At 36.9% G+C, this 27,274-nt stretch overlaps 1 protein-coding gene across 2 annotated transcripts in view; it reads left to right on the forward strand.

The window, feature by feature from the left end:
* GRIK1 (glutamate ionotropic receptor kainate type subunit 1) overlaps window positions 1–18,429 on the forward strand; it is a 157,507-nt gene extending 139,078 nt beyond the window's left edge. Inside the window, exons 13-14 of one of the 2 annotated variants that reach the window (XM_007471202.1) lie at window positions 539–786; window positions 17,963–18,429. In XM_007471202.1, coding sequence (XP_007471264.1) covers window positions 539–786; window positions 17,963–18,118 — 404 coding nt within the window. In that variant the 3' untranslated portion in view covers window positions 18,119–18,429. Of the gene's footprint in view, window positions 1–538; window positions 787–2,118; window positions 2,269–17,962 lie in introns of those variants that run through there. The other variant, XM_007471201.1, reaches the window with a different exon arrangement.
* The last annotated feature ends 8,845 nt before the right edge of the window (window positions 18,430–27,274 follow it).

The following is a 27,274-nucleotide window of genomic DNA, read 5'->3' on the forward strand; positions in this document are numbered from 1 at the left end:
AGAGTAGAGGATCATGTTGGGAGGATTTATGAGACAGGACTGGAAATAGTCATACATCGCTTTAGTTCCCAATGGCTAGCAATCGGTCAATCACCACAATGAATTATAAAGGAAACTAGGAAATGTCTAGCTACTCCCATAGGAAGAAGAGGAAATGGTACTGGTGATCATTAGCCAGGCTGTCACAATATTAGACATCCAAAAGCCTAGAAAAAGTGGAATCTAAACAGTGAAATTCCCTAATGTGGGAAAGGATTCATAAAAAACTCACCAGAAGCAGCAGGATGTCATGGAATTCCCAGCTTAGCTTTTCCTTGTTTAAAAGGAACAGACAGTTTGGGTAAGAGTTGATCTCAACATGTCAGCTTTTTGCTGTCCAATTATTTACATCCTTCAAAATATAGGATTGCCCTTTGCTAGTCAACTTATGGATTGGGGTTTTCCAACAGCCATAAAGTAGTTACCCCTAAGACAGTAATCCTTCTTCACATCTTCTTCAGCCTTTTGGTGACCAATATCCAAATTACCTCACTTACAGGCTCTCCTTACCGGGATAAAATTACTATTGCTATTCTTCAATTACAAGAAGAGGGGAAACTGCATATGATGAAAGAGAAATGGTGGCGGGGAAATGGCTGCCCTGAGGAAGACAACAAAGAGGCCAGTGCTCTGGGAGTAGAAAATATTGGGGGTATCTTCATTGTTCTGGCTGCTGGACTGGTCCTTTCTGTATTTGTAGCCATTGGAGAATTTATATACAAATCACGGAAAAACGATATTGAGCAGGTGAGTCATCTCTTTCTAGGACTGGGTGGTTTTTGGTTTGTGTTATCTGTCTTAAGTTTGGGAGTTTAAAGGATGCTTGCACTTTTTTTGTAACAGTCTATTGAACTAGATGCCCAGAAGGTCCATTTTTGAGTTAGAGCTAAGAGCTATTGAATCCCTGCCAGGTGCTGCTGGTACTGTAGCCCCATCATTTATTAATGAGAAGAAGGAAGCACCTTATACACTAAATTCAATTATCACTATTTGGAATGACAGTGCAAAAATTCCAAACTCAGTTAATTTCTTTAACAGTTATTTACTCTTAAGATAGAAACCCTAGACAGAGCAAGGACGAAGTAAATCCAAAATTGGAAAATATATAAAAAGGTCTTTGAGAGAAATGTTACATCTCCTAAGTGTAGGTACTGAGCACATGTACTAATGCAAAGCGATTTATATAAAGATATAAATGTAATATTTTGAAACCGCATTTACCTCTATCAAAGTACATTTTATAAAAGAATAATTCACAAAAATATTTGCCTGAAAGATGATGAACAATACAGAATGATGATAAAATATATTAAAGAATCTATTTTTCCAAATTTTAGGATAATCATTGATTTCAACAGTCAACCATTTTTTGCCTGTTACTTTTAGTTTTGATGAAAATCACATCAAGAGCTTACACTATTCTGAATAAGATGACGGTGATTAAAGATAATTCCTTCATAGGCATATGAGAATAAACAAAACACAAAGCTCATGCCCATTGTAGAGTATTTGGTTACCCAATCAATTTAAAAGTATTGTTAGAATTTTGAAACTATGAACTATTAATAACAGGCCTAGTTTAATGCTCAGCTATCAATGTCTTAAAATTCTTAATAATTTTAGAACAAGGGGCTCTACATTTCCATTTTGTTCTGGACCCCACAAATAATGTAGCCAGTTTTCATTAATAATTTCATACTAGTCCCACTTCCTTTAAGTGGAAATTCTCCTTAAGTTCCCAGAGATGGGGATTATTGATTATAACCTGGTTTCATCCTGAAATTTTTCCCAAAATTACAAGGCAATTGTGAGAACATTAAGCACCATTTTCAGAGACCTTATTAGAGAAAACTGTCTAATTAAAAGGGAGAATGGACTGATCTGCTTTAACTTTCGATTTGCTCTTGAGGTGTCTTTTTTTATGCAAATAATTTGAAAACTAAAAGCTTGTATATGTTATGCTTTAATGTGCTTCTCATAATTGCCAGCTTCATTTGATTTAAATTTTCATTTAAATGCCCATTTTTGCTTCTGATTTATTCATTTTTCTATATTTTTCTCATTTCTTTTGCATGCAAGGCTTTTTGTTTCTTTTATGGACTGCAGTGTAAGCAAACCCATCCAACCAACTCCACTTCCGGAACCACTTTATCTACGGATTTAGAATGTGGCAAATTAATTCGAGAGGAGAGAGGGATTCGGACACAGTCCTCAATTCACACTGTGTAATCATTAAAAAAAAAAAAAAGTTGTGCCAAGTAGAAACTGCTTCTGCTAATTGGTGGTGTTGATGATGTCTGTATCTACTAAGCATAAATAGCCATAATCCCTATCCTTGTTTTAAGATAGCAAAACTCATGTACTCTGAACATTGAATTCAATGCACTGGAGACACATGTGCATTTTATATTGAAACAGCAGCATATTAGGCGTATACAGATTCCAAGATATGCGTGTTTACAGGAATTGTCTATACCATCAAGAGAATGGTTGTCTTAGTTGTATTTTCATGTATTAAAAATAAGCAACTCTTGCCTCATGCAAAAGTAGATTCAGACTTTCAACAGTGCCAAGCATGGAAACAAAATGATATTTGGAGGAATTCTTTTCATCTTTGTGAATCTTTTTTTCTCCTCTTTCCTTCTCCCTGTACCATACACTCTGTAGATCCACCATTTCCAAGTACACAAAGCCCCATCTTTTCATAATAACTCCTTAAAAATGTTAATTTTTCATTCAAATTGAGTCTACTATTTGAAATGTATTATTTACACTGAGAGTCCAAGAAGTCTTAGATTTTAAAGATTAAAAAAAGTGACCCAGAAAATGAAAACTAAACTTGAAGCCTCTGGTGTCATGGAAGAAGAGCAATAGCTAAGGTGAGCGTCACTCAGGAAGACACAACAGAGTCAAAAATGATCCCTGCAGAGAAATTCATTACCATCAAGCTCTCAAGTAACATTTACTTGTAGAGCTTAACAATCTTCTGTAGGTCCAGATAGGTAGTATGTTCAGAATCTTTAAGGAACTGTGATTTTTTTTCAAGCTATAGATTATATTTTGCAAGCTCCAAGCATAGTCCTAAGCTAAAAATTAATGCCTAGCATCTTCTATTTTCCACTCACTTGCCCTCATTCTTTGCACTGAAGAACATCTTTTCACAAGATGTTATTTCATTCCTGTCCTAAGAGAGTGGTTGCTTTTGTAGCAATCTTTTCTGAGCCTCACCACTTTCATACTCATTCTTCTGGATCCTTTGCCATTTTCAATTCATTCCAAGTATACTGGGAAGAAGGATAAGGAGGAAAAGTAAATAGATGAAAGAATTTCCACACACATTAGTTACGGATCTTTGTAGATTTATTTCCCACCTGCATTCAAAATGCTGTAAATAATTTTCACTCTGAGTTTGTGACATAGAAAGCCAACTACATACTTAATTTGTTGTGACGGGATGTCTGCTGTTCCTCTGAGCTCTTTTCCTCTTCACAGTGAATAGGGGAATTGAAGATGCCTTTCAGCTTCCCTCAATATGGGATAAGTTGGTCTTTGTTCTCCTTAATGGGGTTACCTTTTGACATGTGAAGTAATCCCAAAAACTATATTTCTCAGAAGTAGAGATAGGCCATCTGTGCAAACATGTAGCATTTTGCCTACTCTTTGCTTAGCTTTAAATGGGTTCAAATTTCTGAATCACAAGTCTCTTCAATCAACTCTAGATTTCTCCAGTAAAGCATGTTCAGGAGAGTTGACTCTTGCCCTGATTGTTTCTCAGTCTTGGTTTCTTCTTTAAATAAATATACTTTTAAGAAAATGTCTATAAATTACACTGACATTTATTAGCTGTTATTGGGGTAAAAGCAACATACTGTTTGCCCTAGATCAGAGTTCACATCCTCATAATCAAAAACATCAGATGGGGCTTCCCTGGTGACGCAGTGGTTGAGAGTCCGCCTGACTATGCAGGTGACACGGGTTCGTGCCCCGGTCTGGGAAGATCCCACATGCTGTGGAGCGGCTGGGCCCGTGAGCCATGGCCACTGAGCCTGCATGTCCGGAGCCTGTGCCCCGCAATGGGAGAGGCCACAACAGTGAGAGGCCCACGTACCACAAAACAAAACAAAACAAAACAAAACAAAATCAGATGTTGAAATAAATATCATATAATTCATAATTCATTGATTCTATATATAGAAACCACAAATTACATAAATTTATATTCCCAAGGACTCTTTAATAAATCAAAAATGCTATCCAGAAAGTTCAATGGTGATTGATGAGGTATAGATGATTAGGGTTAATGGTAACAAAACTTGTCTTTCTATAGAGACTATCCTTTAAAAATGTCATTCAGAGGTTTGGATAAAATTAATATTTATGTACTACTTTAAACTGTATACTACCTAATTCTGATAGCTACGTATTATTTTATGGTTTCAAAGTGTTTTAACATACAGTACAGTAAGTCCTCTACATACGAACCTTCAATTTGAGAACTTTCAAAGATGCGAACGTACGTTCTCATGTCCAGTCATGTAAGTTAGCTTTGGTATCTGGCGTACATTGTCACGTGCGTACATTCTCTACAAGTGGTTGTGCTTTTGTGGACTTTGCTGTACAGTACTGTATAGAGTACAGTAGTATAGTATCTTTATTTCAAGCCCAGGATGTCCAGAAGCAAGCATAAAAGCAGCAGTGATGTAGTTGGTACTACTGTACTTTTCAAGGTACTGTACTGTAAGATTAAAAACGTTTATTTTCTGTGTTGTTTGTTTTTTATGTATTATTTGTGTGAAAAGTTAACCTATTACAGTACAGTACTATATAGCCGATTGGATGCATAGGCTAACTTTTTTGGACTTATGAACAAATTGGACTTATGAACACGATCTCGGAACGGAACTCCTTTGTATGTAGGGGACTTACTGTATTACATTTAATCCTTTCCACAATTTTATTTCAGCCTTACTAACAGTTGACTCCAAAATAGATATCAGAGTCAATGACCCAGAGTCCTAGACTTAGAATCAAAAGAGAATTTTCTAAATCAGCCAAATTTAGGTTCAAGTTCTAGTGGAGTCACTTACTGAATGTCTGTAGACAAATAACTGAATTTCTCAGAGCCTTAGTTTTTTAATATGTAATGGGGGATATAGTTTCTAGGTCATAAGGTTGTGTTGAAGGAGTATTTTTCAAATTGGTTTTCATTGGCAAGTGTTACTCAAATAAGATTTGGGGCTTCCCTGGTGGCGCAGTGGTTGAGAGTCCGCCAGCCGATGCAGGGGACACGGGTTCATGCCCCGGTCCGGGAAGATCCCACATGCCGCGGAGCGGCTGGGCCTGTGAGCCATGACCGCTGAGCCTGTGCGTCCAGAGCCTGTGCTCCACAGCGGGAGAGGCCACAGCAGTGAGAGGCCTGCGTACCACAAAAAAAAAAAAAAAAAATCATGGTCGAGTAACCCATGGAGCACCAGGACAAACGCCCCCTTACTTCATGACATTTCAGTATGTTTAATATGTTACAACACATTGAGAATTTTCAACAAGAAGGAAAAGTATCCAGCACTTCCCAAACCTGTTAGATCACAGAATCTTTTTTCCTCCAAAGCATATTGACAGACCAATTTTCTACAGGAAACACTTGAATGATAATGTGTATCTTATCCAGTGATAATGTACAAAACACCTAATACCATGCCTAGCACAGAGTTACCATTCAATAAACAATAACATTTATTATCGGGGATGTTTTTTTTTCTGAAACTTCTCTGAACCTCAATTTCCTCATTTGAAAAATGAAGGTAATATACTGACTTACATTTGCTTTGATAATTAAATAAAATAATATAATGGCATAGAAAATTAAATCATTTATAAGAGGCCTGTTAATAAATATTGGTTAACAGACGTTAGTTCCTTATAGAGAAATTAAGTATTGCTCTCTGGTAACATGAGCAATAAATACAATTTATCACACATCTTAAAACAGAGTTGGTTTGGAAAACAGGTTTTTCAATTTAGAGGTTCAAACTATCTCTAAGACCATTTTTCCTCTCACAAGCATTAAAAATCGATGGCAAGTTCATTGAGCCCAAGAGAAGGATCCAAAATGGCAGTCTATGAAGACATATAGTGGAAGGTATGAACCTCAACTCTAGAAATTTTAATTTCATTAGTCTGGAGTGGGGGCAGAACAATAGCAGTTTTTAAGGTACTCTGTTGATTCTAGTGTGTAGAAATGACCTAATGCATACTCTTCTGTGTATAATTGGCACTCAATAAGTTGTTGCTATTTATTGATTGATTCTAGAGGCAGGATCATTAATTTCAAGCAAGATATACAGCATATATTTAGCAGTAAATATTTAATAAACCCTCTCTAGGAGAATTCAAGAAGAATCTGTGAACATCTTTGAGATGGAAATGTCATTATATTCAATTGATAATCTTCCTGTTTAGCCATAAGTGGTAGGCCTACTCAAGATATTCAAGTAGGTAGTTTTCTGCTCTCTCTCTGTGCTTTCTTCCTCCCTTGAGAAATCCGCCATTCATTTCAGACCCTGAGTTTCTTATACTTTCCTCTTTCTCCTTTTATATAATATACGCTCTCAGACAACCAATTCTTGCCACCAAGTAAATGACCACTAAGACCACAGTGACCCCAAGAGGAGCCATTGCACTTTAAGTGAATTTAGGGAAAAAAAGCATCTTGAACATAAAAGAAAAAATTTTTAATTCTATTTTTTTATGTCACTGGTTTTTGGACTTCAGTGTACATCTGAATTACCTGGGGAAATTATTTAAAATACAGATTATTGGCTGTAACTCCAGAGGTTCCGCCTCAGTAAGTGCAGTCCAGGAATTGGAATTTTTAACTAAACCTGAAAATGAATGCTTAAAACTAGTTGTGCACATTGGTTTGCATAAAAATTAGCTTAAATATAGAAGGTTTTTTTTTCTAAAACTAGGTCTTGTACATGACTTTTCATTAAAATTATCTTCAATACAGGTTTTTTATTAAATAGTTTTTCTTACATGAGTTTTCTCCCAACAATCCTAAATACCATTGTTTTACTGAAAAGTAGTTGGTAAGCATGAGTTTTTATTAAAATTAACTTGAATACAGTAGTGTGATTTCAAATTAGGTGGTAAGTGTGAGTTTTTATTAACACTGGCAGATTATCTGTGGATTATACTCTGAGAAATATTGTTTAAAGTTAGGAAGAGAGCAGAGAGGTATGAAAAGATTGAAAAATACATCAATAACTATGGAGCATGTAATGTCTAATTTGTTTCTTAACAATGCTGTATAACCTAATGCAGTAAGGGAAAAACTAAAGCTTATTTTGTTTTAGACTAAAATTATAAATTGAATTATTTTAAAGTTTTTCCAGCAAAATTAGAACTACCTAAAGAATACATGTTGGATAGAGACTGTGCCCTTAGGAAAATCAACTGGATTATATGATTATAAACCTATCCAAGGAAAATTATTTCTAAATACCTCACTGCATTTGCCTAGCACTATATTATGTTCTATATGAGCCATCTTTGGCAAAGCAGAAAAATAATGGATCCCAATTAGTTTCAAAGCCCATGACCCTTATACTCTAAGGTCTATTTCCTAGTAAGCAATTTAAAAGTAGCCTGAACAGCCTTGAAAAGCAAAAGGAAAGCAAAGCTTTCTTACTTCCTATACTATTTTCTGCTCATCTCACTGTACCAAGTGGCATTATTAATTAACTCTTATTGATAATGAAAAAATTCTGCTCGATGCTGCAGTTTTAACTTGCCTTTAGGAACCATCTCATTATGCTTCTCACAGTTATGGAATTTTATGTCTAGATGCACAAACATATTAAAATCATTTTTGCTTTCAAAATCCTTTCCACAGAGACCGGTATCATGGAAAATGGGATTCTCCTTTAAATTTTCAAAGAAATTTTCTTTGCAAAGAGAAAGGCATTCTTGTGAAAGAAAACCAACATTACAAATGTTTTATGTGGTTTCAGCACCCTGCAGAATCTAAGCTTCGTAGTTGTCAGCCCAAACATGGCTAATTGGCCATACTGCACAGCAATGATTTTCCACATTACAATGTATACATCCAAATACACACAAAAATAATGAGTAAAACCAGAGTGATGTAAAGAAGTTACTGTAGTTCTCCTTAGTGATTAAATTTTTAAATTTAGCTTAGCTAGAATTTTTTGTCTTTTTTCAACTGGAGTGTTCAGACTTAAAATATTAAAATATTCTGATTTTCCAACTTCAAAAACGAATGTTCTCCTGATCACTTAGTCTTTACCAACCATAAGAACTAAAAAGCTACTGTCTATAGATAACCTGCTCTCATTTAGTATTTATCTTTCCTCACGGTCACTTGGCACATTATCAAATATCCAAGTGTCCTTGGCTTTATTTCTTCTGTAGTCTGATTAACTTATTTAGCAAGTGATTTGGAAAAGTCTCTCTAATCAGGTTATTTCTGTAATTGTGTGAAGAGGCTTTTCTTTGCCTGGAAACCCAAACATTCATTAATTAACATAGAGGCCAGAAAGCAATTAACATCCATTTAGAAATAACTTTTCAAATGTACAAGTTGGCACCACTATGTAAACCAAACTCTGAAAGATGTTTGTGGCGCAATGGAAAGTTGACTTGGGAATCACAAGCCAAGAATCCAAGTCTCTGTACTGCTGCCGAATGGCTATGTGTCTTTAGGCAAGTCATTGTACTTCCCTCATCCTCAGTTCTGTCATCTGTGGAAAGAGGGGGTTGCAGTTAAAATTCTTCTCCAACCACAGTATTTTTTAATTCTAGTAGAAAGTGGGAAGAAAGTTAAAATGTAGAAGCAGTGAAAAAAAAACTTGGAGAATTTATGTGTGTGTGTATATATATATATATATATATATTAGGATTGTGTGGTTATGTTGAACACATTAAATTCTTATGGTAATAAACAGAATTACCTTGCCCTGCCAATACTTAGGAAGAATACCTGGCTCTGGATATAGAGAAAAACAGCTATCATGGCATCAAAGACTGAGAGGGTTCCCATCCAATAAATCATAAGCAAATCATTAAAAACACAGGGAAGATTTCTGAAGTAAAATAATTTTTGACTTTGGTGAGCCTATAGAGTAGGTATAAAAAAGGGGGGGATAAACTTAGGAGCTAGTTGAAGCTATGAAACCAATTAATCACGATTCCAGAACAAGGGAGATCAATGGGGCTGGAGTGCTATGGAAACTCTCTATTCTGTAAGTGGAACTTAAATAATTCTAAAAAGAGACAAAGGGAAACAAAGGAAAAGGATGATGTGCTTTTATTTTCCATTGATTTTACCCCTACCTTCCTCCACCATCAAGCATCAAGATTTTTATATGCATTGCTTCCAAGCTAGAGATGACTCAAACTCCTAGCTTTTCAGTTTTAAGTGGATTTTACAAACTTGTAGCACAGACAAAAATCTTAAAAACCTTGGCTTTCAATCTAAACAGCTAAGTGCTTTGTTAAATAAGTTAGTTGTTTTCATTCAAACAGTTTATCTCTAATTAGCAAAAGCTAAAACCCAGAGGGTCAAGGTTGAGGAAATATACATAATAATGTTCTCCTACCTCTTTTTCCAATCCCTGATCCATTTTTGACCACTAAGAAAGAAAGAAAATATTAAAGGGAAATCCAAGAGAAGGCCTAATGACCATCCCTGAGCCAAGTCCTAACTTAGAGGGACAGGAAAATAGAAACTTCAGAAAATTTCAGGGTGGATCCTGAACAGAAAGTGCCATTGTTGTGTTCACAGTTTGTAACCCAGGAGATGGCAAGACTTGTAGAGATATCATACATCCAACTGTCTCCTGAATGGTAGAATATCAATGTCTAGGCAGTGATCCTTTGAACAGCTTCATAGAGTCTTGCTTAACCCCAGAGCATTCCAGGGAAAACATTTAAAAAGTCATGGCCTTTCCCAACAAAGAGCTTTGTGAAAGGGCTGAGAGAACCAGTGGATTGGAAGACTTGAGGCTAGAAGGGAAACGATTCAAAGTGGAGTCCTGACATGGAGACCATGGTGAGACCACAGGCATCTCAGAGGATGTAGCAGAGATAGAGAGCAGCATCCATGGCCTGTCAGGATGTCACACCCCAGGGGAAATCAAAAGGATAGAGGGTGGCCATGTACCAGCTACTCCCACTATCACCAATGCCAAGACCCTCTATCAACCTCTCCTAAGCCCAGACACCCCTGGAAAAGAAAAAAGGAGAAGGGAGATGAGAAGAGGCATGTATTAACTGAGCCATTAACCAAATGAAAACTTAGTTTTAAACCAAAAGTGAGTTACCTTGAGTTGACAAGATCCACTAGCAGATGGGGACCGATAAGCTATGGTGAATTCTGTTATTTTTTTAATGGCATCGTGTAGTTTTTTTGTTTTCTGTATACCTGGGTTTGTAGCTTGACAAAAAAGTGTATCCACTACATGTGGGTATAAGCTGGTACCCCAAGGACTCCCTGTGCTATGTCCACAGGTACTATGGGGATCTGAAAACCTACATCAGAGTCAATTTACCTCAAAGTCAGGGCCATTCTCTGCAAGAAACAAGGCATGCAAAGAATTTATTGGAATTTTATTTTTATGGCCCTAACTCAGCCTCTGAGTTGCCAGAAGGACCAGGCCCTCTCCTCTGTGAAGTGAGGGAATGCCAGTCCCCATGGTACTAACTCAGGCTATCAGAACAGAGCATGATCATGTTCATATGAGACCAAATCCAGAGGAAGCATGCAGGCTCCTAGCTTCAAGAGGGGCTGATGCAGGCTTTGGAGATGTAAGGAAGACAAAGAAAAGCTAGAGGGCTGGAGAATAAAGTTACATTGGCCTCTGGCAATGACTCCAGAAAGGAGAAGACACTGTGGGCACTTTGGTTTGGAGAGCTGCTTACCCTTGGGTATGTGAGCCCACCTGAAGTTTATCCTTACTGCAGAAACAACTGTCAGTTCTTTGGCCATCAGGCTTGAATGGGATACCCGTCTGCCACTTCTGTGCCCTTTCTGGGGCAGCTGCTCTTGAGACTATTCAGAGGCCATGGGAGACAGAGGACAGTTCTCCACTCAAGTGACTGCTTCCTCTGAGAGTCTAGAACAGAGAGTGGGCACAATTTCCCTGTGTTCTTAGTTCTCCTCACCTATCAGGCTATTTTCCTTGTCCCACCTCTTGGGAGTTTAACCCCAGAAGTGGCAAGTGAGGGAGCCCTTCTCAGGTATTCCTCAGCATCTAGGATGGGTCATCACCTGGTTGGATGTTTCTCCTTGAAAGCAGACACTGAACAGTCCTATCTTCACCACTATGCCCAGTCCTTTATGCTGGATCCTGAAGGCTCTAAGGCAAATTTACAATTCAAAGCATTATCTTTTTTCTTCTTTCAAACACCTGGCTGTAGTAATTAATTGCTTCAAAGACGACAATAGCTTCCATAGGTCTATACAAGTTTATTTAAGGACTCAAAGCTGCAAATTTACCTCTTTCTTTTTTTTTTATGTCATCCTACCCTTGGGCAATGAATATAAAAGCTCCTGTTGCAACTGTAAAAGTAGAAAAAAGAGTTGAGATTCAGAAGAATTGGAAAAAGTACATAGATCAATATCAAAATGTTCTGCCTCAGTGTTAACTTCACATTTCAAAGTTTTCTATGAAATTATCACTAATGTTAGAAGAGAATAAATTTTCCTATACCCTAAGAGCTTGGGGGTATAGCACTGGACAGCCACCCCAAGTGAAAACTGTAAGAATTCTTTAAAAATGTGTGTGTATATATATATATATATATATATATATATATATATATATATATAGAGAGAGAGAGAGAGAGAGAGAGAGAGAGAGAGAGAGGGAATAACTCTACATTATAGTTACATTTAATTTAATGGAAGAAAAAGTTTTCTAAATAAAATCTTTAAATAAAAATGAACCCAAGAAAGATGATCCTTGTGTATCTGGCCCCATCAAGTAAACTTGTGCCCCCCATAGATATATTTTTTTGGTTTAAAGACCTCAGATAGGAAAACAAAGAATTCTAGGGCATGCCTTCATACAAAGAATTAGAAGCTTAAATATAGAATCTGAGAGAGCTAAAATGTCAGCATCAAGCCTTAGGTGTGGGAACAAAAATGAAATAGGGAAGAAAAGAGGTGAAAGGACATAAAGACGGTGAAAACATGGCATTAAAATGAGCCAGGAAAAATCAGTTAGGGATGTCTACGTGCTATAGCCAAAGGAAGGCAAGACAGGGCTGTAGGGAGTGGTTACCAATGAAGAGCCAGTTTAAAGCATCAGCAGGGAAATGGTCTGTGAAAGGAAGACCATTGGGTCTGGGTCACAGGTGAGGATAAGTGTGGGAAACTTTGACATTTTTGTTCAGTGTCGAAATTTCCTCCACCTGAGATTTTTAGCACAGACTTAGGAGATGAGAATCAGCTTCCTCATTAGCTACTGGGTACAATTCATCATAACCACTATTCTGAAAGCTAATATGGTGACTAACTCAACCTCACAGATCCATTTTTTAAAAATTCTAAGGATGGTTACATGAAAGATGACCAGGGATTCTGAATAAACCCAGAAAATTGGTAAAACCAGAGTAAACGACGCCTAAATTCTGAGTTCTGGAACACGAGAACTGCACACAAAGATGGTACCTGTATAGTTACTCCAAGACTCCCCTTCCTTATTCCTTCCTGTAATTAACACAGGATGATTAAAGTCTGATCTCTGTTCTTAGATTATCAATTATCCTGTGAAGAAGTAAAACACTTGTGCAGATAGGTGACCAGACTGTCCAAAGCCTTCAGGTAGAAAACATACGAGTAGGATTCTTCTGTCGTGTTCCTTAAAAAACTTCCTGACTCTAGGCCCAAAGCATGTTGAACATTCTAGGTTTACACCACATTAGACCTCAGAGCTTAAAAGTATTAAGGATGTGAATGCTTAGTCCTTCTTGTTAAAAAAAAAATTCATTGAGACACTGTCTCCGCACAGCTACGGCAATAATTTGACAAAACCAAGGAAATAATAGTAGTAGTAGTAATAATCGCATTATTTCTCAGCAACCTATCCCCTCTCTATTTACTGATATTCTATATTTTACTGAGAACGGTCTTTACAAAAGACTTCAAATCACAGCCTGCCTTTAAGTTAAAGCAGATCTATACATAAAATGAAAAATTTTTACACCTATAAAATGACATTAATGTTATCTATATCCTTCTTTTCTTCTAAGCATAAAGTGAAAATTTACTAGACAATGTCACAGATCACTCCAAATGTCTTTGAATAAGGAGCCTAATAAATTAAAGGGAGAAAACTGTAAAATCTGTATTATATTCTTGGCTAGGCCAGACCTTCTAAAAAATAATTTGTCAGCAAAACCCTTAAACTTACGTATTCAAAGTAGTTCTCCTAAATGTACCAGTGAATGAAAGCACTGAATGCATAAATGTTATACAACAAGAATCAATCTGATACATCTTGATGCCAAGTTTGCAACCAGTATGAAAGCTTAGCCTTGGTTCTTTCAATATTGTAAACTACAATCAAGTTCTAGCACACAAATTTCCTACTACATAAAAAAAACGTTCTCCACCCTAGACCTTTTTTTCCCTAAGGCAGTTTATTTTAAAACAAGAACTTGATTAGCTCCCCACAACCTTTCCAGGGCAGTATTTGCAATAAAAAGATGAAGGTGTCAGGAGAGGAGAATAATTTATGTTCAGGTTCACTCTAGTACAAAGAAATCAAATATTTGGGGTTAATCCAAAGGAGATGTCATGCAGTCAGCAATTATAAAGAGAAACAAGCCAAAGAGGGATGTAAAAGAAGGCAGGAGAAAGGAAAGAAAGGGGGGCTCATGAGGGACACACAACAGGCACTGAAGAAGTAGAGAAAAGGGATGACATTCTGCAGAACAAAGAAGCAGGTCCTTCTCCTTTTAAAGCCAAGAGAGCTACAGTGTTAGTTGAAGTTTCAGCCACAGTATCTAATAGACTAACTTCTATTTCTCAGTTTCCTTTCTTCTATGAGAGAAGTCACACACACACACACACCTCACTTTATCTTTGGATAGTGCCAGGAACAGCAAAACTGGCAGTCACATTGTTTACTACTGTAAATTCATTTATAAGTGAATTTTCCTATCAAACTTATCATCATGGGGATTCATTGTAAACGGGTCCTTATGCACAAAGATGATAATACTTTTAAATGGCAAGGAACTGCAGTTGGTTTCCATTCTCTTCTTATAGATGAGCACCTATCATGGGCAAGATACAAGCTGTCATAAAGCCTATTATTACATAAACACCAAAACATGTTATGGGCTGTGTAAAACAAATAATAATAGGCACTGAAAATTCTATGCTTTAAACATGTATAGAACCTACTTGAACTAAAACACTGGTATAAAAAGTTCAAAGGAATTGGTGCAGAGAAGGGCATGCAAAGGTTAAAATTAAAGAAGCATCAAATTGTCACTGTTTTTCCGCTTCACTAAAAAAAAATAGATAATGACGGATAGATAGACAGATGATAGATAGATAGATAGATAGATGATAGATCAGCGAGTGCTGTAGACTTAAAATATTTCTAGTGATGTATAACATTTTATTTTAAAGAAAGAGAGTATTTACTATGTGCCAGGTATTATGCTAAGTGTTTTATGTATGTCAACTTAATGATTCTCATAACAGCTCTATGAAAAGGACTCTACTATTGTTTCCATTTTACAGATAAGAAAACTTGAGTCAAAGAGAAAATAAATACCTTGTTCAGTGTAACACAGCTACTAAGCAGCATAGCTGAAACTTCAACTCCAGCATTCTGACACCAGGAGCCAACTCATAACTATAATTCATGGTTATATATGTAGATCCACTAAAAATATGAATTCCATCCACCAGAGAAAAATGGGAGGACCTAGGATCCAAGTTACCAGGGGACTTTAGAGTCTGCAAAGCACTGGAGGATACTGTTGCAGTATCCTACCCCTAGTTTCCCTGCCTCTAGAGCAAAGCAGCTAGGTTGACATCATTATGCTTGATACTTTCTAATGAAGGAGTTTAGAAATTTAAACCTTCATGCTTTAAATATAGCTTTTCTGTGGCTGTATGAACATGAAGGGGTTCATGAAAAACAAGTCCAGAAGTGAAAGTTGTGGAAAGCAACTATAATTTTGATCCTAGTTCAGAAGCTCAATCTTTATATGTTATATGTATTTTTAGTTCTTAGATTACAATACGCAAATTGATTAATGAATATGAGCCCTTCCCATGCCACTCTGTGCTGAAAGATGACCTTCACAGTTTCATTTCCTGTGGATATGAGAGTGTGTTGCTTGCTCAAGTTCATGGCTGGTAGGGGCCTTAAAGGTCATCTTTCTTTGTGACTACAGCAAAAACTTGGAAGCAGAAAGGTCAGCCCCAATATCTTGCCATTTGCTTTTTGACAGTTGGAGACAAAGCAAGAATCAAAAAGAAATCACAGTTTGTGACCAAAGACAGAGAAACCAGACCACTGATAAAACTATATTTATATTCACTCTCACACAGGCAGCAAGAAATAAATACCCAGGGTTAATCAAAAAAAAAAGAAAAAAGAAGTTTGTTGTATTTTAAGGCAATAAAAAATTTGGAGGAGGATTTTGTTTTTAAAGAAAAAACCGATACACATTGCCAAGATAAGATCTATGACTGCCCCTTTACCCAAAAGAGGTTAAGGAAGGATTTCAAGTTGTGTTGTAAAACTGGTTGTGTCTTCCACATGACTCACATCTAGAGACCTATTTTTGTCATTTCAGTGCAAAACGAAGTGAAGAGTCTAAAATCAAACATTTGAGAGTTCAAATAAAACAAAAAGATTATAATTTCTTAACATATTTTATGGGGAAAGAATCCACAGAAAGCACTTTATAATAATTTAATAAAAAGAATTAATGATGGTGTAGCAGATTTCAAGTGAAAGCAATTAAGTTTGGGGAGTCAGACAGGCTGAGTTCAAATGCAAGCTCTTTATCTTATGAGCCATATTTCTTAGGCAAGTTACCTAAATCTCTAATAGTAAATTTCCCCATCTATATAATGGGCATAATAACTCTTTCTTTATAAGGCTGTTGTGAAGTTTATGTGTAAGAGCGTATGTAAAATCCTTGACACTCCTTCCTTCCCTCTCTCCTCTCCTTCCACAAAATTTAATGAACTTTCTGAAACCAGAAATGTCCTGTGCAAAAAAACTTTCTTCCATTCAGATAAATTTCTGAACAAAGTTTTCAAAACCCCAATACAACACTGTCTACCACAGTGACACTATAAAATATCCATTCCTTCGTAGCAGCAACACAAATTTCACATCACATAATGTTACAAAAATTATATCTCATTTGTGACATACTTGCCATAGCATTTTTTGAAGTATAATTCATGGAAAACATTTCTGAATTTTCCTTTGCGTGGCCTGACAACCTCTCAATTCACTGAAGCCACAACTTACCATTTGAAAGAAAATTAACATGCGTGACCTGAATTTTCATTTTTTCATACCATAGAAAAGTGGAAATTAAATTCAAATCCTATAAACACTTAGGTGTAAAAGAGACAAGAACTCATATGCAAACAGCTAGGTTTTTTTTAGAGGTGTATGTCTGGTAAGAGGATAATTTATACCTAGAACATAAATTTGTAAGTCTGGTTTTCAAATCAAGTAGATAAATTAAAAATATTACTTATATCAAATACATCAGCTCTTTTATAGAACAAAATGGAGTGTAAATTTTCAAAAAAGCATGTTGCACATTGATACCCAAGGACCACAGAAGACATTCCATACTCTGCACACATGGGGCACCAATTTCTTCCTATCAGGCACTCATATCCTAAAGAAATCATCTGGTGACATGTTATCATTTGGCTTTCAACTATGTCTATTTTGTGAGTTAAGGGTAGAGGAATAATGCTTGCACTTCCATAAACTTTACCAAAGCCTTTGGGTTTTTACAGAAAGTTTTAGGAGCAATCTCATCAAAAACAATACTACTTTGTAGAAATCTCTATACAAGCAGAAATTTGTCACTCAAAGATCTTATCTTGGCTGGAAGAAATGAGAGCAAATTATGTCTTATTACACCATTTATATATTGTGCATGTGAACAGACATAGTGTAATTGTAATAGATACGTATGCATATATATGCCATCTGCATATGCATAACATTTTATAATCATAATTCCATTTTTGTTTTGTATTATGCCATCGTCTTTGCTGTGCAGTTCAGTACCATATTATTTTCATTTCAACCACAGCTGCATCATTGCTGCTGCCAGATCTCTCTGTTTTTTTGGAGAAAATATACAATTTAAAATTGTTTTTTTTTTCTTTTTTTTTATCAGAAAGGAAAGTCATCAAGAATTAGATTTTATTTTAGGAACAAAGTAAGGTTTCATGGGAGAAAAAAACAAAGCCTTGGTGTAGAGAAGGTTTGTTCATTTTCTATAGCATTACTGAAGTGTCCGTATGCCTTGATAATCCTATCAATGTTTGGATCATCTCACTGGGGGAAATGACTTAATTTAACTCTATTTTGGTGTCTCCACAAAGGTAAGTTGTCTATTTTGAGAGCCTACCTGGGTAGTTTTATGCTACTTCATTTGTGAATAAAACCCCAAAGTTTGCCCATCTCACTTGTCGAATCAGTTTCCACAAGTAGAAAAGGGGGGTGGGCAGTGGGTGGAGGAGGTGGTGTGGGAACTGGCTGGGGATTTACCTGTCGCACAGTTGTCTTAGACCAATATCTCATAATCATAAAAACCTAGGCAAGAGACAGATCAACGAACCACAGAGATAGTGAGTTAAACTGATGCTCTATTATTTCATGTTCTCTAGTGTCTCTCTTTCAATGCCATCATGGAAGAACTGGGAATCTCACTGAAAAATCAGAAAAAGTTAAAGAAAAAGTCAAGAACTAAGGGGAAATCTTCCTTCACAAGTATCCTCACTTGTCATCAAAGACGAACTCAGAGAAAAGAGAGTGTGGCTTGAGCCAGGAAAACACCTGTAGGAAACTTTCAGGAAGAAAAACACATGCTCGCTACAGGTTTTTGGAGAAAGGATTTCTGACACCTGTGCTATTTGTTTCCATATATCTATATACATAACTCGATTATGCATACAGATATAAGAAATACAAAAGTTTCAAAAGCTCACATAGACCGAGGTTATTTGGGAAGCAGCACAGATTCTTTTGAAATGAATTTGTATGTTCACTTATTTCACCTTTTCTCTTTCATCCCAATAAGTTGCTGTGTGTCCTTTCTAAATAATAATAAAACAACAGGGTTTTTTTTCCAGAATAATTTTGAGTGTTGGTTTGCTCCCCATTACTTGCTCTTATTCACAATGTTTGGTTTCCAAGTGTCATCAACTGTCTACTTTGCTATTTTGATGAATCCTCTTACGTTTTCAGCCTGATAGAACCATTTCTGACTGAGTTAAAAAAATTCTTTTAGTTTATACCAAATACTTAGTGATTATAGTAAAATGAAACCATTCATTTTTGTGTTTTAAAATCTAATTTTATAAATAGTTTAACTGGTACTTGGAACATCTGTGAATATAAAAGGATACTAAAGAGGGAAAATTCATTCAAAAAAATAAGTGTCCACCATATTTGAGGCACCATTCTAGGTTCTGGGGATACCACGGTAAGGAAGAGAGATGTGGTCCCTGCCCTCGCATATATTATAATAAAATGGAAAAAAAAAACATTCTATTACCCAAAGGAGGATTAAGCACTTCCTCAATGGAGTTCAGAAGCTGTGGGAACATGCAGTAGTATTGAACCTGGGATGGGACAAGGAAGTCTTCCTGGAGGAAGGTACAGCTAAGATCTGAAGGAGGGTGAGTTAATCTAGTGCAGAGAGAGACATCAGATGGAGAAGGCAAGCATTCCAGTTGAGGAAGTAGTTATTCTAAGGCACTGCAATAAGAGAGAAATAGGGCCAGAATGACAGAGGATAAAAGAGTTTGGTAGCTAAAATGCATGGAGGTACAATGGGGCTAAGCAGTAACAACCACTGTGGCTGAGAATAAAGAACTGAGAGAAAGAAGACTGAGAGGAGGATAAGAGAGAGATTCCCTTGCTCAGTAACCCAGAGGAAGGATATTGTAGCCTGGGCCAGTGGAGTACCAGAGAGACCGCTACATGATAGAGGTAACTTAGAGGCACAAGTCACACAGCCAGAGATTCAGAAAGTGGTCGTGAGGGAAAGAAGAGGGGGTTCAAGGAAAACACCAGGATTTGGGTGTGGAGGAGTGGGTGTGGAGGAAGGGATGCTTAGCTGGGGAGCTGAGGTATTGGGAAAAAACAATGGGAAAGGAGCAGGCATTGGATCAATATTTCATATAATTAAATCCCATTGGTTTCTGTAGGATTATTTTACAACTAAAAGAAAATTTTAATCTAGTCGCTCTAGAGTTTAAGTACAAAAATAGTTCCAGACCTAAAAAGGAAAAAAAAAATGACCTTTAAAATAGCAATAACAGATACTGGACAGATATTTTTCAGTGATTGTAATCAACACTCAGATTTCGGATCAATTCGAGTTTTATTAACAACAAATAGAAGACAATGTAGCTCATAAAACTGCATTAAGATGCTTATATTTAAAAATTACAAATAGAAATATGATGAATCCAACTAGCTGAAAATGAACTAGAATGATATGAAAATATGACAGGGCAAATATGCAGTTTATTTAGTTCATTAAAAATTATACCAAAGGAATTCTATTTTACATTTTCTAATTTAACAGTACAATATTTTCTCTCATTTCAGAAAATATTACATTGCTGTATCCTTTCACATACAGTTATAGTAATTTGTGGGGGAAAAAAAAGTATATCAACTTCTAATATGTAAAGTGTGTGTGTCAATCTGGCTTCTAGGTATTTTAAAGCCCATTAACCACTTTCCTCTTCACTTATCAGTAGCTGAATTTTTATTCAAGGCATAATATATTGAACTAGGCAAAATTGCAGAACAGGGCTTTTTTATATTAACTACTAAATGTAATATATAATCACCTCCCTTTCCCCCCAATATTTTTATTCTGAAAACTCATTTGATGTGTACACATGGGCATATGTTTCTGTGTGTGTCTGTGTGTGGCAGAGTGAAGAACAGAGTAAGCTAATGAGTTCAGAGGAGAGAAAAAGAAGAAACTACAGAATACCTGGAACCTGATCCAGAAAAAATTCCCTGAGATCAACTATTAATCTTTGAGATTTTCATCCCTCCCTCTGAAGAACAGTGACTCATACACAGTTATGTAGAAATCAATGGCAAAGTTAATTAAAAACTGGATCTAACATTTCTTCCTTCAGCAATCTCTTGATGTTAATAGGAAAAGATGGCTCAGGTGAAATATTCAAGAAAAGACAGGGAAGTCAGTGTTGATTGAAATACAATGTTCACAGTTAAGATTTATTTTCCTTTCAAGTTTCAAATCTGAGGCTTTCTTGCCTTCAGTGTAGAGAAAATGGAAGAGAAACTATTCACTACTTGCATTGGCCCCATGGGGTTGCTGATACATATGGGGCTCAGAGTTTTCCATTCTTAGTCTAGAAGATGCTGGAGAGAGACAGAAATAAGAAGGGAGTAGGTTAAAGAAAACTAGGTGAAGATAAACTATATTTGACCAGCATTCTTTTCTCTATCTCAGCAGTTACTGCTTTAGTTTAACTCTTTGCCTGACCTAAAAGGACTAAATAGTTTCTTAATTAAGAAGCTCCTGCAATTGTTGTTTTAAAGGAGGAATACAATTAAGAGTGCCTATTCTGAGAAAGTTATCCCTAAGAGCTATATATGCAGTGTGATTTTTACAGAAACATAAAGTCTATCAGTTCCAAAATGTAAAGCCCACCAGAGTCTCTCCAACGTCAGAGGATCCAATGCATCAAGTAACAAACTGGCTCAAATTATAGTCTACTTGCTCAAGTCATTTATTATTTGGATCCTTCAGCTTACAGCAAGGAGAGGACAGGCATTCACTGTCAGAAGTGCACAGGGTTAGGGCGAGTAAGCCATTCCACCTAAAGTAATGGAGTGCTTAGAGAAGGTGACTACTGGGGTGGGGAAGAGGTGATAAAAGGTGAGGCTGGGGTTTCAAAGGCACCCTCAGTTCTCAGGTTTGTTCAGGTCTAGTCTTGTATATGGAGGGAAACTTTTTTCCAGTCATATTTTTTAAAATAATGACCATGTAGAAGAAAGAAGCAGGACAAAATAGGAACAGTAAATCCTCCAGAGTGGAGACATATATACTACATTTACAAGTAGTAACTCAAAGTCCCATAAGCCTTGGGAGTGAAATGACCATCTCGATGTGCTGATGTTTAGAAATCCAGAAACAGGCTGGCTTTGCAGGTGAGTATCCTCATAGTAAGTCACAGGCTCACCAGAGAGACTTGCTTTTAAGCTTTGTCCATAAGATACCCAATTAAAGAAGTTACTCCACTTTTACACAGCCTAGTAGGTTAACTGAGACTCCAAAATGGATTCATGGACATGTATTGTCTGGTTTGTTTGTTTATTTACATTCATATCCTTCTTCCTTCCTTTCACCCCTCATTTCCTATCCCTTTTTTTTCATTAATAGAGTGCCTAGACATCCTAGTTTGCCCTGAATGGTTCTGCATTAAGCCTGAAATTGTGAAGTCCTGTAACTTAGGCTCCACCCACCCCACCCTTCACATGCATATCTTAATTTGGACAATAAGTCCTAGGACATTTTGCTCATTGGTCTCAAGCTTCCTCTTCTTGACGGCCACACAGTTTTACTAACAAAGCTGAAAGCTCTACTGATGTTAAAAAGGAGCCTCATCCAAAGGAGACAACAGAAGGCAAGGGACCACTACTCTCCATCAAAGTAATCCAGGCTGACCTGGAGGGAGTCAGATTGACTTGGACATTTCATTTGGATATTATGAGAAAAATTTTACACATATAGATATATGGCAATATAGATATAGATAGATGGTGATAGATGAGAGTTAGATACATAGATACATAGATGATAGATAGATAGATAGATAGATAGATAGATAGATAGATAGATAGATTAGATAGATAAAGATAGATAGATAGATCCCATTGTTTTAGTCTGACCTGGGCTATGCTCTCAGTAAATGTAAAGGTCATGTCATCAGATGTTAATGATTGTTATAGCAGCTAACATTTAACAAGGATGAGCTAAATCCAGGTACATTGTATGTACTTCACAATATTTGCTCATGTAATAGTCATAGTAAACCCTAAAGGAAATATTTTTTACCAAGTTAAAAACAGAAATTCAGAGAGGTTAAATATCTTGCCCAAAGTCACTTAACCATGAAGTGGCAAATGGTGCAGGATAACCCTGCTCCATCATCGCAACCACAGTGGTTCTTTCCTAACTTTTGGAGGCTAAGTACCATTGACCAAATTCAGGCTTTGTCCCAAGTGTACATGATCTCATAGCATCCTCTCAACAGCCTTACAAAGTTAGTATTCTCCCATCAAAATAAAAGGAAACTGTAAGAAAAAAGTTTAAGTAGCTCCCCAAACTCAGACTGCCTGCTGTTTAAAGAACAAAGATTCTAACTTCAATCTCTCAGAGTCCAGAGGCCCTTAACCACGGCACTATACAATCTTGTCTTTTTGTCTTAATGCAAACCTTGACTGAATTTTTAAAGAACTATCCATGGAGCAATTTTTAAAGAACCATCATTTAATAGAGCAAATAAAGAATTTCCTCTACTTATTGATGTTTGCTATTGTTGTTTCCTAGAAGCAATATTTAAGCATTCTAACCCTTAATACATAATAAAATGAACTCTCCACCAAATCTGTGAATTAGTTGTATTACAGATTTAAAATTACTCTTTGAACACTTCTCATTCATAAGGCAAGTCATTCAAATCATAGTAAAAACATGTGAATGGCATGATATGATAATTACTGTATCTCAAGGCTCATCATGTTTCCAGTAATCTCAAAGGACACCATTAGACTGTAAATTCCCAGCTGATTGTAAACTTCTAGAATGAATGAGTATATTTCTTTGAAATATCAATCACTCTGTAGAGGTTTTTTAGCCTCTTGCATATAACAAGTAATAAACAAAGTCTTCCTGAAAAATGAATGACAATCTTTGGAGCAAGTTTTGAGGAAGATATAGTCCTTGCATTTGAGAATATTGGAATTGAATAGGTCAAATTTCAGAGGTGAAATTTTGTTGGGACACTTGATTTTTAAAGACTATAATTGCAAATGCCATTGAGTTTTCTAGGATTTGAATTCCTATCTACCCCCAAGGAGCACATTCTGGCAACTTCCTCAGTAAGAGATCAAAAAATATAACCATCTCAGAAAACAAGATAAAGATTTTCAAGTAACCAACATAAGAGAGAATTTTAAATGTGTCGATAATGTCTTCAGTACTTTTATATCTGTCATTAAGCTACTTTCAGACTGACTCTGAAGTTGCAGGCTGCTTTTTCTTGTCTTCGTGATGAATTCTGTACCTCGAGCAGATTTAAATGAGACCATTTTTAATAAAGCCATGCCAAGATTTAAAAGTAATTTAGTGGCATGAAGCATAATAAGCCAAATTATAGTGATGAAAGAAACATTTTCATTAAAGCTTTAAAAAATGACACTCTGAACTCCAATGTAGGGATGGAATAGAGTCTACATTGTCTCAAGGGAAACAAGGTAACAAATGACAGCTAGAATTTTAAGCTCATCATAATAAATATATAATTAGTTTTGACCTTTTCACAACATTCCAACAAATAGAGTGATTCATAAGCATGCAGGTTGCAAATGAAATAAATTGCAAGGGTATCTTTCCCTGAAATGTTTAATGATCTCATCATAGATTTCCGGGATGATTTCCTTCTGACTTCCTCTGGAAAATAATGCTATTAGGAGACACACACCAGGTTAATTTCATCGACCCAGAACCAACCAACATCTACAACTTGCGTGTGGATCATGTCTTCCTGTTTATGTGGAAACTTTTTATTTCCTCCTCTCTCTCACCACTTCCATCTCTCCAAATCCAAACCTGACTTAAAGACTCAAGTCAGATGCCACTGATTACAGCAGTTCTTTGTTATCTCCAAGAGATTGTTTTCAGGAGCTGAAGCAGGTACCAAAATCCACAGATGCTCAAGTCCCTTCTGCAAAATGGCAAAGTACAATGAACAGAGTTGACCCTCCTTATCCGTCGGTTTCACATCTGCAGATTCAACCAACCACAGAGTGCAATTTCCAGATGCAAAACCCACATATACAGAGGGCCGGACTAATTCTGTACTTGAAACTTTCCTTAATTTCTTTCTGTCTCTCTCCAGTGACCTTTATCTGTACTCAATCACTTTGACCTTAAAATTATTTCGTCCATGTTGGTAACTTGTGCAGCATTTTATTTTCCCCTTATTATCAGCCTCTCCACCACTGCTCCCAAGGACTGGCTCACACAGTTTAGGATGTTTGCCCTATTAAATGTGTAAATGAATCCAACTGAGGCCATGAAATTACCCCCAAAATATAAAATTTTACTCATCTCCTCCATTCTTAAACTTTCTTGGAAAGAACTTGGATTAATACTTTCCCTCATTACCTCCCCCTTTATGTTTTCCAGATCTTATTTTTCTCCCCAAAGATATAACAAAATATTGCAAGTTCCCAGAAACTCACAAAGTACATCAGATCTTTCAAACAAGCGTCCATATTGAAGAGATTCTTCCTGGATATAAATGTTTGCATTTGCCTTGGCAATCTCAGAAGTCATTTGTAATTTAAAAGACACAAGTGTAACCCAGACCCTAAAAAAATATAACATGCTAGCAAAGAAGATTATACACCCACAAAATGTATTAATTCAAAAATTTAGGGGCCTCCCTGGTGGCGCAGTGGTTGAGAGTCCGCCTGCCGATGCAGGGATACGGGTTCGTGCCCCGGTCCGGGAGGATCCCACATGCCGCGGAGCGGCTGGGTCCGTGAGCCATGGCCGCTGAGCTTGCGCGTCCGGCAACGGGAAAGGCCACGACAGTGAGAGGCCCACATATCGCAAAAAAAAAAAAAAAAAAAAAAAAAATTTAGGACTAATTGACTAAAAGGAAGGAAGGGAAGAAGGAAGGGAGGGGAGGAGGAAGGGTTCCAGGGTTCAGCTAAACAGCAACTACCTTCGCATTTATAAGAATGCTAGACTGGGGATGTGGAGATGGGAGGTTCTATTCCTCTACAGAGGAAGTTGGAAAGATGGCCTTATGCTATAACCTAAGAGAGGTAGGTTGTAACTGAGTTGGACACTCCTGACAGTAATAGTAAAATGCTAGCATCAATTATCAAAGGATTACAGGGGTTCTAATTTGTCTGAGATAGTTGATATTGTGCTTATTTAAAGTAGAAAGATGGGCTATAAGATAGACCAAACACCTAGCCAGTTTTATTGCTCTATGTAGCATTAAAACCCATTAAATTTTATCAAATGTGATTGTTCTTTTTACCCCTGAATTAGCAATGAGTGCTGAAAACTTCTAACCAATGCCACAGAGCATGCAGCCAGGTACACCATTCAGGTCTCATTAACAAGCACTCCAATCATGCTCTCACTGAACTTTCCTACTCTTCAACCTATGAAAACAGAGGTCTACAAAGGGTAAAGTGTGAGAGACTTTTCAGATTATCCTACTTTTTCCTTATGAGGGAGAGGTGTGCTCCCATCACTAATCGCATGAAGACAGGCATTTCACTCCCTCATGAAATACTTCTGCAGGTGACTTCCTCAGATGACCCTGTGCCCATCTGAACAGATGAAGTAGAAGATTACAGAGGAGATGGCCTTTGAACTTGCTACTCTTTAGTATGGGGACACACCAGAGCAGTTTTGTGATTTACACAGAATGAACAGCTGAATCAGAGAAAGAGCTGGTCCTCGTCATGAGTATTTTCTCTCAAACTATCATGTTTAAGACAACATTATTCTTCACTTCAGATTTTTCAAAGGATACTTTGTTACCTTTAATCACAGCATCAATAGAATCCACAGTGGCATTTTCTACCTCACATTTGTTCCAGGGTCTAGAATATGGCCCTAAGACAATGGGTTGGGCTTTCTTGAGCTGTGTCCTAAAATTTTCATTCCAAATCACATGGCTTTTGTAGTTTAAAATTATATATTTAGCTATGAATCATGAAAAGATGGTGATGTTAAGTTAAAATAAAAGGATTTCTTTTTACTGACAGTATATTTAGGATGTTGGAGAGTTTTAGTGATAACAGGGGGAAAGGTGGAATCAATTTATGATCAGAATATTAAAACTCTGTCTTTCTACAGGTAAGATTTGGTGTCAGTTTTATGGGTGACTATCTAAAAGAGGTCCAAGATCATCAGCTCAAGTTTATTGGTGGTTCTCGGAGCATCTTTAGAGGAACTGGATAGGAGATGATTCAGAAGCTGGTTGGTGAACCACAGAAGGGCTTTTGGTCCTTAGGTGGGATTTTTGCCTTTATTCCTCCCAACAGAATTTTTACTTTAAGTTCGGCTAGATCCCTCCAGTTTCCTTTCAAGGACCCAAGATGATTCTTGAATCTTGGTTTTATTCTTTCATTTACTCATTGTTTACCTTTGGGTAAATCATAAACTTTTCTCACCTAAGGGTCAAGGCAGGAACCCCCTGGCACTGTCCATTGAGGCAATGAAGGCAGTTTCATGAGGGCCTATTTCCTGAGTAGTGGGCAGAGCTAGAGGTGGCAACAATGGGGAGCTGTTACCATCCCCTAAGTCTAAAGGACCAGTTACCAGAATCTGTAGACTCCCTTAAAAGGTCATCCAACAGGAGCTGTGGCCTTCAGGGTAGAAATGTATTCATTGCAAACCTGAGGTCCAGATGGAGTGGAGCCAGTGGAACCACGATTACACTTTTTCAAGATTCTGATTTTCTGATGGCCTCATATTGACTCAATCCAGCCAGAACCCATGTTTGATCCATGAGTCATGAGAGTCCAGTGATTCTGACTCCAAAGGTCACTTCCTAAACTAGAGAGCAAGCTGAAAAATGGGCGTGGAGGTGCCAAGAGAGACTTCCTAGCACAATATGTTTCTTCTATATTAAGATTTATATGGATCAATAAGTAATAATTACCTTTCA

This window comes from Lipotes vexillifer, unplaced genomic scaffold, assembly GCF_000442215.2.
Source record: "Lipotes vexillifer unplaced genomic scaffold, Lipotes_vexillifer_v1.1 scaffold284, whole genome shotgun sequence".
NCBI classification, from domain to species: Eukaryota; Metazoa; Chordata; class Mammalia; order Artiodactyla; family Lipotidae; genus Lipotes; species Lipotes vexillifer.